Genomic DNA, 12802 nt, shown 5'->3' with positions numbered 1-12802 from the left:
CTAACTCCTCACGTTTTTCTTCGCCTAAAAGTAAATTCTTGCTTTTGGTGTTTCGTACTAATGTTCATCGATAATTTATGCATTCGCTAAACGTAAATTTTGCTTTATACATGCTTGTTTATTTATCCTGAAGTAGTGGCTGTTTTTATCTTGAGTCATTTCCGGAAAGGGGATTTTCAATAACAAATTTAAACGAATTTTGACAAAATCAGACCTGCATGGTAGAGGTCCCGCACTTAAAAAAACACTTCCTTCCACGAAGACCAAACTATTGACAAAATCAAATCTATTTTGTTTTACAAGTTACAACGTATATAAACATGAAACATAAAATAGTTTGGGCACCGATAAAACCATAAAGGGTTGGCGAATCAGGCGCCCATGTAAAGGTTGCGACAGACTGCTTTGGACGTTATATAGCGCGGATTAGCACTTGATATTTCACAAGGGAAAACAAGATTCGCAAAAGGCACACATGCATTGAACATATTGTAGTATTGGAATTATAAATTCATAGCAGAATCACGTTGGAAATCCACGAAAGGAATAATTGCTATTTTGCGGATATCTGCTATTATTACAAAATACAGCGGTTTGCAAACACAAATACATGATTTTAATAAAACTGGTTGAAGTTGCATAAAACGATATTTTACACAAAAAACTTTTATTCGAGCATTTTTGTCCGTAATCAATCTCAGTTAAATATCAACTACACCCAAATATGGAAACATATTAAACAGCAACAACAGTTGCACCAGGAACTGGTTTGTCAAGTTCAAAAGCATGTGTCCAGACATCTGAGGTTGGAGCGTAAACTTCAACTGATGTCAGTCCATCATTCCAGTTTCTTTAAAACAAACATGATACAGTTTCATGAATCAGACACACAACAAACACAGGCAAGTTTTTCTACAACATTTTTCACTAAAAGAAAAATTTATAAGTTAACAAAAACAAACCAACGTACAACCGCAGACTCCTTCATCACTAAACCAAACCACACATACAACCTTGTATAATACAAAGTGTTTTAAGTTTAATCTTAACAAACATTTTATGCAAGTTGTTAATCAAGTATAACATCGTATATCCCACTTGTCCCAGTTTCTCAACATTTACATTTTCACATAAAACGGGAAACAGTGGACTATAGTGACGTCATAATATCAATTCTTACCTCGTTCCACCCACAACATAAATCCTCCCATCAATAACACAAGCAGAGTGACCCCAACGAGGTTTTAGGAGAGGAGAAACATATTTCCATTTGTTGACTCTAGGTTCGTATTCTTCAACTGTTTGCAGGAAGCCAAGATCGTCACCTCCTCCTGTCAGATTTAAAGTAAAACTTTTTATTGTTTTTAGGTTAATACTTTATAGTTATATCTACCAGTTTTTATGTTTAGGATTCTTTTCAGGAAACTCCATTATATTTATCACGTGATACATTTACCGATGACGAATATGGATTTGTATTTTATAAAATTTACACAAAAACAACTTACTGTTAATTTTATTACTTTTCATCACTAACCAATTGCATAGATCTTCCCTTTAATTTCTTCACATGCTAAACCCCATCTTGCTTTATTGAGAGAAGCGATTCTTGTGGAGGTTCCAACACGAATATCACGGAATTCACATGATTGTAAGTGTTGTCTGCCATCATATCCGCCCACAGAAAACAAAACATCTGAAGAAATTTTCAAATCGCTTGTGTTAATATTCATTGTGACGTCATATTACGGTTATGTTGTAATGTTACGTAACAAGCAATGAGGTAAGCTCTGTGTTTCTTAACGTACAAATAAGAGATCAGTTTTAAATCAACGTTTACAATAAAGTTAAATAATACAACGGTTGATATTCATGCAGCAAATAACTCAGTAAATCTGCAAATAATTACGTTGCACAATACAGATTTTTTACTAAAGTTTATGAAGCTGAGTGACGTCATCAGTAATTTGTGACCAAAGTAAGTAAAAAGGTTTTACTTTGTAAAAAAACACATAATTTTCATGCATTTTTTTGTAGGTTTTAGGTCAGTATTTCTCAATATTTTCATGTCACAGAATATTTCTATCCAATGAAATTTCTATGACCTCGGGTCGAAGCAAACATCTTGTGAGTTTACATGGAATATTTGTGTGGATTAAATGAGTGAATATTGTTGGGGTAAAAAGTTTAAACTGACTGATTTACATCTGGGTCCAGTAATGGGATTATTCTTTCACATAAATGAACTCAAACATATTCTTACTGTCAATTGAACACATTCCATGTCCACATCTTGGTTGTAACACGTCAAAGCCTTTTCTCCATAAGCCTTCATTGACGAAATAAAGTAAAATGTAAATGGTTTGAAATCTCCACCTTGACCCCCGGTCAGGTATATGACCTCTAAAACATGCATTTAATAAGATCCAGGTTGTGTAACAAATATCTAAACTGTTGCTTTTGAGACATTTTGACCTTAATTAAACGTTCACAATTACATTCCTCTTACTTGACAAACTACAGAAATTAAACTGCTGATAAATGCTAAATTGAGGTTTACTTGGTGGAGCTTTAGAAAAGATGAAAATCCACGTTTGCGCTAATTACACCAAAACAGTAGCTTGAGACATCGCATTACATTATGTAAATCTCTAATGCTTTACAGCAACCAACCTCCAACAACAGACGAAGCAGCCCAACTTCGACCTTCCAACAAATCAGCAATTTTTACCCAGTTTTTACTTTCCTCCAAATTCAACATCTCACAACTTTGTGTTGGACCATTTCCACCCATTACATAAACATTTTCACCAAATTTGGCTGAAGTTGAGTTCACTCTGTCTGTGATCATTTTCTAAATAAATTTAGATGAGGATGTAACAAATCATTAAGGCAAAGTGATTTACATGTTTCACTAAATAGTGCAGTAAATATTGTTTTTATGTCATTTAACAGATCTAGATTACCAAACATTTTGTGTTCTACATAATTTAGTTTTTGCTTCCAGAAAGTAAGAACAAACCAGTGAATAGTTAAAAAAGCATGAAAACCATATGACAGCAAGCAATGTACTAACTGGGTAATGTTCATGTTGTTTTGTGGCAACATTCCATTTCAAACAAGCTCGTTTTGAATTATTGCCACCAATGAGAAGAAATCCTGACAAATCTGCAACATAAACATTACTTGTTATGGTTTTTGTTTGTGTAAAATTAATTCTTATGATGATAACAATGGAAACATATTTCCTAATTTGACCAATTCTAATTGTTTTTTAAATGAGTCCATTTTAATGAAGATACTATTTATAGGTTGTGGTCTTAAAGTGACATCAGTATTTCTAAATACTTGTTGGTGAAGCAAATCTTTGCATACTAATCAGTATAGATTTAGTGAAAGTATTTGATCACAGTCTAACAAATAGTAACTAGTTGGCTGTTTACTGTACCTAGACTTGCAGATCTCACACTATATTGTTGTGCATAGTCAAGTAGTTGCCATGTGCAAAGGTTCAGTGAAGTTTAAAGTTATGGGAGAATAATTGCTATGAGGGTTGGTGTAAATATGGTGGATGTAACATATTGCTGTGAATATTGAACAAATGTTGCACCTTTTTTAATGGGACTTGCTTTTCCACTTGTTCCTGGTTCATCATATTGTTTTAATACAACATCCATGACTGCAATGGCACAATCTGCATTTCTTCTCACAAGAGGCTGAAAATAGTAAAACATTTTAACTCATTGGAAACAAATCAACCCCAAATAATTTACTTCATTTTTAATTGTGTTTGCAACAAACTGAGTGGAAATAGATGAAAGATCAAGTTTTGAGAAAAGATTCACAAACAAATCCTCTCGATGGGAAGGATTGAAATTAACCCATCGAACTAGTCCAGTAAATACAGCTTCTTCCATCTACATTCAACAACTAATATGTAATAACAAAGTAAGTAGTGATGTGTGAAGAGCTTGGGAGTAGAAACGCCAAACCTAATATGCATATTTAGCAATTGTTTCGAACATAGAATTTTTGCAATAATGAAGTATTAATGATTAGCACAGCTATGTTTGAAATGTCAGCTTCAAAATATCCAGAATTTAGTTTTGGATTTTCTATAGAAAGCAAGTACAAGTTTGAATAATATTATAAAGAGATTGCTGTCATCATTCATTGCATTTGTATCACATTCAACATTTTGTACACATATTAGTTTTGTTTTTGTATTTTACTTTCACCTTGCAATATATCTTGCTGCCTTACACATGTAATAGAAAAATTATAGCCAGATAAACATTCATCAGGAATCAATGATAATTACCCCTTTGTTTCTCTGTTTGATGATTGCAGACATATCACCAACATCAAGTTGCATGAAATCATCATGTTGTACAACTGTTGCAATGTTATCAACAATCAATTGGTTTGTTTTCTTTTCCACATCAGCAAGATTGTATCGAGTAGCATAAGCTCTTAGCTTCAAACAGTTGTCGGTTGAAGTCATTTTAAGGATGACTCGACAACAAAATGACTTTAACTCTGAAAGTGTGAACAAAACAAAATTCAGTCACACCTAATTCAGAAGTGGTATCTGTGCTCACTTCTTCATTGATTACAAATAATTTGTTTTGTCCCTGGTGTCAACAACGTGACAATAGTCAAACACAAAATTTTAACCTAAAATATGCAAAATTGTCATGGTTTGCAAATAAATAAATACACATGTAGAACATATATATTGAAATAATCACTCTTAACACATTAACATCAGTAAAGATTAAAACTTGCATACCTTGCATCTGTGTATAATCAGCATCTTCCAACACTTCCAACACATTTTTCTCTGTTACTTCAATATCACCAGTGTAAATATAATCCAATACACTTTCCAGTCTTTTTGGTGGAATATTGTCAACCTTGATAAAATCTGAGTATTTCTCGCGCATCTGCAAGAAAAGTTAACCAATCACAACAAACACATACAATCTGGTCTAAAGAACTGAGAAAAATTTAACTTTGCTGGTGCAGGAATATGGTATGTAATTTACATATAATAACATACATGAGACCTGTTCAAATAAAAACAATACAAGGGCCATTGCAAAAATAAATAAATCTAGTAAGTTGCATTCTAGCATAGTTGCAAAAGTTAAGCCAATGTAATTGTTGAGTAATAACAAAACTCACCTTAACATCTTAAAAATTTAAACCTTAATATTGTAACAACTCAAACAAATGATTATCAGATTTGCAAACACTAGACTAAGCTGTTGCAACTGAGCCAATTGCGTCAAAACAAGAGCTGGATGTCGGGATCGAGCCATGTGTTATAGAGGCCTGGTGTAAACTAAAGGGGGTGAACAACACTAGGTAAGTATGCTCATAAAAGACAGGTATAAAATATTATGGTTTGTTGCTCAATTGCTGAGATATTATACCACATGACCTATGAGTTTTGTCAACAAACTAAATTAATTTTAAAAAGTAAAGAGTTGTTGTTGTTGTCTAAATGACATTTTTTGCTTGATTGCAACAATGTATTTACGGACAGGGGACAACTAAAGGACAAACACTAAGGTTTCATATTATTTCTACAAAACAAACACACTTACCTCAACACCAAGTAAAGCATTAAAATAATCTGACATAGAACAAACCACAGCATCGTGGATTGAATAGTTTTCTCCTTGGGAACAAAGTGTTCTGTTGCAAAATCGTTTTGTTTCTTTTCTGTCACTAAAACATCAATAATTTAACTTCAGTAAATCTCCATAAATTAAACTTACTTGTTCAAAAAATTCATCACTTTCTGGTGATGCAAGTTTATTTCTTCTTGTGTTCGCTTCATTATGAAGACAAAAAGTTAAACTGATAGTCAATGAAATACCGGGACTAGTGTACAACCGTAAATTTTTGCAAAGAAATTGTTTTTATTTTTTGCAGCATTTCCGAGAACGGAACTTATGTCACACCGGAGGGGAACCACCTTTATACCACGCTTGAGTGATCAGAAAGTAATAATTGATTTTTTTTTCAGTTGAATTAATTCAAAATTTATTTTGACCATCAAACATTGAGTAACACATAAATTTTCAAACAAACTGATGCTTTTAATTATTTAAGCATTATACGAGAACTATTTTATTGTGTGATCGGTTTTAAAAAAATATTTGGCTTTACTCTATTTATAGCTTTTACAGATAAATATGTATACGTATGTGGAGTTTGTTCAACTAGAACAGTACATCCCAACCAGTGGGTCGCATTTCTAAATGTTACAGTTTTCTATTAGATCACGTAATTGTTGCATGTCATTCGTTTGGTCATATCTCATTGTGTGTCACAACCACATCTATATATTTAGTTTCAGGTGGAATTATTTCCCAAAACGTCCATGTCATTACTATAATTTACATTGTGAAATCTCCATTAAGAACATAATGGAACATATTTGCAAACAACATCTCTTATAATATAAGCACCAGGACCTTGGAAATGTGTCGGCATATGCCATTGCCATTGTTTTGGATTCCTGCGTGTCACTTAAATTACTACAAGTTGCAGGAAATGCCCACGTTGTCGTTATGATAACTTCCAAGGAAAACCGGAGAAGGTTTCTTCTCCATGTAAATGTCTTGCTTTAAACCACGTAGGATTTTAAAATATCAAGCTCAGCAAAAACCTCAGTATCAATAAGTCGACGTCCCGTTGGTTTTACACCTTGTGTGGAAGATATGTTTAAAAGTTTTTGGTTTTTCTAAAATCTAATTAGTCTATTTCAAGTCATAATCTAACGATTGGTATTTTAATAAAACTTCAATATTCAATCACCACTTGTAAAGAGAAGAAAATGAAACGTTTATTATCTGACCACGTGGACAGCTGAAACAAACGCGTTGAGAAAACTTATCTTATAATGTTCTAAGATAATATATCAGGTGAGAAACAAATAGTTTGCGCTGTAAGTTGTACTGCATACGCATGAAGTAGTACAATTGTCCTGCAAACATATTATCGGTTTTAAGAAGTATTCTTAGGTTTCAGGTTAAGCAAAAGCAATGTAATCACACTTCTTGTAACATTTAAAAATCTCAAGTTATTTTACAGGATGTCGATTTCCTCCAACGATCACTGGAGTTGATTACTATCCGAAATAATCCTACTATCTACCTTATGATTTTGTGTCGTACTATTGTCCATGTACAGGAAGTACTCCGAATGGTCTAGCGCGGAATTTGTGTCGACCCCAGTGGTCACTGGTTGTTACCATCACCCACGTGCAATAATTGAAACGTTGTAAACGTGCAATGGTTGGAGACGATGAAACAAAACTTCCAACTACTAGAAGTATGTGTGTTGTAATTAATCCATTGTAAGAGTTAATAAATCAATTATTAGATTCCAGTCAGGATAATAAATACACGCGGGATTTTTAATATCTGGTTAAATAAATAGTTCACACTTCAAAAGAATTTCAAATGAAAGCAGAATGTAAAGTTATGACATCATTCAATTTCAAAATCGCAAAGTTGAAGACATTAACTTTTAATAAGGCACTAATGTAGCCGGTACGAAACCTGATGAAATCAGTTCAGAAACAATAAAGAAAAGTCTGTGACAGCAATGATGGAAATCAATCAAATGAAAAATACATTTTACATTTTTTAACACAGAAAACGTAAAAGTGGCAAAGAGATACAAGCGCAGGCAAAGAAAGTTTCCAAATTGTATCTTCGTTAATTATTTACATTTGAATTATATAACACTCGCAAATTATGTCGCTGAGTCAAAGCACATCGCAAGTTTACAACACAAATAAAACTAAACGTAGCAACTGTGAGGTAACCCAGGTCCTTACTAGCCCGCGGCTAGTTGTTCCACCAAAGTTCCAAATTTACATGCATTATCACGTCTTAAGTCTTATTCAAATAGAAACCAGAATAAAAATTAGTTATTTCTTAACAGGTTCAACAGCAGTACAATTTCTCCAACAAACATTCCTGTTCCTAGTAATAGTAAATAACTGTAACAAAAGCACTTTTTGATAAACTACTGCTGCTACATGCCAGCATCTTGTACATATTCACGTTTACATATATTGAATCCTACAATTGCATTTATTTGCAAGGTATTACAATTGTTATGATGATAGTTGTTTTACTATAACAGATACTCACTAATCACACATGAATCATTACAAATTTGCTCTAAATATCATAAAAAATAAGAAACAAATTATTTTTTATATAAAATTAAATCATTATATTCACCAGTAGTGAGCATTAAAACAATACTAAATCACTCCTGAACACCACAGCGAATCATATTTTCAACTCTACAACACGCTATTTCGCTACGATGTGCTTACGATGTACGACGGAGTGGAACTCAATTCTAATCGATCGTAGCGTCGTTAGATCGACTTCTTTCGTCCTAAGCGGCGCCGCCGATTGCTTCTCCGACGCAGTGGGCATACAACTGCTCCGACGGTCGTAACCGACTTATCATAAGGCCCTTACGACGCGCTTACGACGCAGTGGGCATCAGCCTTTACGCTGGACTGCGTATGCGACATGGAAACACGACCCGTTTTTGGACCAAAACGTAAAACATGGACCAAACATTTTGGGGTAAGCCAAACTACGTTTCCATGGTCTACTCGGCCTAAAGGCAGAAAAGCGGAAGGTGTTCTAGGCGGGGTTGCCTGACGGAGTTGGTTATACTCGTCCCGAAGGATTTCGGTTTTGTTGACGTTGTAAGTGTGCATGCGTGTAAGTGGCGATAAGAATTTGGTCCACGAATGGCGTTGGTGCTGGTGGTCTGCGTAGTAACACAAGAATGATGGCCTGCAAGGAGAGAAAAATGTGATAAAACTGATTGTCGTGGGCATGCTATTCAGTATGGGCAGGTGATGAATATATAAACGACATAGTTTTGACATTCATGACTATAGTTTAATTCTTTTGCCAATCTGTACAGTTATGAAGGGAATCTGTACTATGCGTAACTGTTTAAAGCTTCATTTTTTCAAAACGAGTTGACATGGGTTATGTTGGTGGTGTTTGAAAGTATTATATTTTAAACAGCTATTGACAATTTCAAAAATTGTATAAAACCAAACTCAATTGTATTTAATGTAAACATGGTACACTTTCTTTGTAGTTTTTCAGGACCACTACACAGCAAGATAGCGTTTGCATTTTGCAGCGTCATGTATTTTCCATGAAAACGCGAGCTGTTTTGCGTCTTCTCGTCCAAGCCGAATATGCCTTTAGGTCATGTTTTCGGGCTGTATGCGAAAGTGGCCATGGAAACGTAGTGAATGCAATCTGAACACGGTAGAAGGAATATTCGAAATAAAATTAAAGTTTAGTTAAAAACATTATCAGCCAAAAACAACCCGGCGACATCACGTGACTTATAGGCAAGTTGGTCTGCCGCAAACACATCTATAAATTTAGTTTCAAAACAATCTGTCAATGCCATAATTCCATTCTCAAATGGCCACCAACTTAATTGCTTGTGCAAAACATAATAGTTTATTTATGAAGGAGTTTTATTACACATATTGATACCATTGTTTTGTTTTACTGCGTGTGAAACAAATTGAAATTATTAGCGGAAAATGCCAACTTTACAGTTTTCGACAAACTTCCACCAAAAACAGGAAGGTTTGGTTAGTTTGTAGATGAGTTGCTTAAAACCATGCAGACTCTAAAATATCAGAATCAGCAAAAACCTCAGTATTAATAAGTTGAGGTCCCGCTGGTTTACGCACACTTGTCTATCATGTGTGGATAGATGTGAAAAAAAGTTATGGAAGCTTTCGATGGCCAATCGTTTTTACGTACTACTAGCTTATTTTAAGTTATCGTCAGACGATTGCGATGGGACAAGTCAATACTACTTACTTTTACCGTTTCATATTTTACGTCACTCAGGGTTTTGATAATATTCAATCTCACCTTGTCAGGTAAAAGAAATGAAACGTTCATTCTTATGTCTACTGGTTGCTGTTCTACTTCTCAGTGTGAAAGGTTACCACAATATTATTGTTACTTACCTGTTGATGAAATAACAGCCAAGCGCATCAATGGGAATTTATTTAATTTATAGTCATATCAAAAAGTGTCTAAAAGTTCATGGAAAAAGTTACTTCTCTAGGTGTTAAACGAATATACTGCTTGGTCAGGTGGTCCACGAACGAAAAAGCTTTGTCAATATATTACGTAAACAAATGTTGTTTGAAGTGAGAAACAAATAATTGCTCATATTATCACAGATATTTTCTTAGATTTCGGATTAAGCAAAATCAGTCTAGCATCTTACAACAGTAAGAGGTCACAATATTTTATAACAGGATGTTATTCCCCCAACCAAGCCTGGAGTTGATTACTACCCAAAAAGTCACAACTATCCACCTAAGGCTTTTGTGGAGTACCATTGTCCAAGTCGAGGCCAAACACCAAATGGTCCAACATGGAATGCGTTCCAATCCAATGGTGATTGGTTGTTTCCGTCACCCACGTGCACTAACTAAAACGTTGCAAACGTGACCTGGTTTGAGACGACGAAATAAAAAGTAAACCAAACAAATTTCAAACTACATTGCCAGTTAATACTATCAGTAAATCGCAGTGATATTTCATGTAATGGCATGATTGTCAGGATCGCCCCTCATAATGATAAGTAAATCGACCATTAAACACAAAGAACGTTACCTTTGATTTAATCAGACTGACTTGTTCCGAAGGCTGTCCCAGTAGATCAGCCAATTCCAAGTTTCTTCTGACAAAACAATCGTCCTTCGTCAGGATAATGCGATGGAATAACAAAACGCATTGTTCTTATGAAGGTCAATTATATGACGATCGAAACGTCGATCCAATATATAATTGTACGAGTAATTGAATTGTGACTGGCAACAAACTGTCCAGTGGTGCCGCTACAGGGCCGTGGAAGGTTGGCAAAGGGGACCTCAATTTTTTCGAATACCCGTCTAGCGACCAAGCAGCAATCTATCCATGTTTATTTTTCAGAAGTCTTACGATTAATTTGAGCAAAGATTTGGTGTTTTGTCGAAAAAGCGCCACTAGCAAGCGATTCTCCTAAATTTAAATAACTATGACGCGATAATGTTCATTATGTTGACAATAGTAGTTTTAGATTAATGTCTGGTTGTTTGCACTTGTGAGTGGGAAGACAAAAGCACGGAACAAACCCGACTGTACAGCAGACCCGCGGTGTGAATTGTCTTCCACTTAACCACGTAATAAACATCCCCCATCCCTCTAATTGATGAGTGATATTAAACACACACGAGAAAATGTTTTTGAATAGGATTTTTTCGTGGAGTTGGGAACGCAAGATTTAACAGAAAATGTCTTGGGGCCGCGACCAAGAAAGTTTAAGAACCACTGCTCTAAATTATAGCAGCATAGGAAAAGATGTTAATAGTAACTGTAGCCAACTTAGTTCAAACCTCAGGTAATCAGCCAAAACACGAGGTTATTATTTATTTGGAATCAAACCGAATCCGAATATCGACACCGAATCCTATGTTAAATTTCTTTCACCAAACTTTTAACAAGGGAACTTGGAATTGAACATTGCCATGAGAATATATGCACAAAACTGGAATTGTACGAAACAAACATAGGGAAATTTAGTTCACGAATAACGGCATTAGAATAGAATTGTGTCGCTACAGCGAAAATACGAACGGTGCGTTTGATTTTGTATTAAGGCAAAAGTACACATTGCGCTTGAAATCGCTCCAGTCTTCATGATATAAACTGAGCAAAACACGACTTAAACGATGTTTCAGAAAGATGAATTGGCAGCAGAGCCAGAATGCATTCAGTATTCGGACCCTTTCTTGTGAAGCAAGGGCGAAGTGAGGTAAAGAGGTACGGTTGTATCTTTACTTGTTTCTCCACCAGGGCCGCACATATCGAGATAGCCCATTCATTGTCGACTGACTCCTTTACTGGGGCCCTTCGACGGTTCATCGGTCGTCGTGGACGTCCAAACCAGATCTTCAGTGACAACGGCACGAATTTCGTCGGAGCCGAGCGTATCCTGCGTGAAGAACTGAAGAAGTGGAACCAACAGCAGATTCACCAATATCTGCAACAACGCGAAATTGCATGGAGTTTTAATCCCCCCACTGCCAGCTACATGGGTGGGGTATGGGAGCGCATGATACGCTCTGTGCGCAAAATTCTCAACGCCCTGCTCTCGGAACAGACGTTGTCTGATGAGCGGTTGTGCACTCTGATGGTAGAGGTCGAGGCAATCCTAAACTCCCGTCCCTTGGTCCCAGTGACGTTCGATCCGAAGGATGAGGAGCCCCTTACTCCCAATCATTTACTGCTGCAACGTGCAGCGCCGAATATGCCCCCAGGACTGTTCACGGGGAAGGACTGTTACCATCGAAACCGGTGGCGTGAGGTACAATACCTGGCCGATCAGTTTTGGAGGCGATGGTCTCGCGAGTACCTGCCTACGCTCATGCCCAGATCGAAGTGGGCAAGTGGACATTCGAATTTTATGGTCAATGACGTGGTTCTTGTGGCGGATGACAACCAGCCCCGGAGCAAGTTGCTCCTGGGTCGAGTGATTGAGGAACTTCCTGATCGGAAAGGAGTTGTGCGTCAGGTGATCGTCAAGACTCACACTGGTGCGTTAAGACGCCCAATCGCAAAATTGTGCTTATTGTTCCGCGACGACGCGATGCGTGATTAGTTGCGAGTGAACTGTTTTCGCAATTACTGTCCGATGTTTGTTTGTTGTGTTGACA

At 36.0% G+C, this 12802-nt stretch overlaps 1 protein-coding gene across 1 annotated transcript; it reads right to left on the bottom strand.

Annotated features, from left to right (window-relative positions):
* Positions 1 to 354: 354 nt before the first annotated feature.
* On the bottom strand, positions 355 to 4504 carry LOC145916763 (kelch-like protein 35). The gene is made up of 9 exons (XM_083002844.1): positions 4322 to 4504; positions 3774 to 3917; positions 3611 to 3716; positions 3077 to 3168; positions 2674 to 2854; positions 2264 to 2329; positions 1538 to 1696; positions 1181 to 1331; positions 355 to 850 (listed from the first exon to the last, which is right to left on the bottom strand). The coding sequence occupies exons 1-9, from the start codon at positions 4502 to 4504 to the stop codon at positions 736 to 738; spliced, it is 1197 nt and encodes a 398-aa protein (XP_082858970.1). The 3' UTR covers positions 355 to 735.
* Positions 4505 to 12802: the final 8298 nt, after the last annotated feature.

This window comes from Ascidia mentula, chromosome 1 (assembly GCF_947561715.1).
Source record: "Ascidia mentula chromosome 1, kaAscMent1.1, whole genome shotgun sequence".
Taxonomy (NCBI): domain Eukaryota; kingdom Metazoa; phylum Chordata; class Ascidiacea; order Phlebobranchia; family Ascidiidae; genus Ascidia; species Ascidia mentula.
This window is presented reverse-complemented; position numbering and strand designations above follow the sequence as displayed.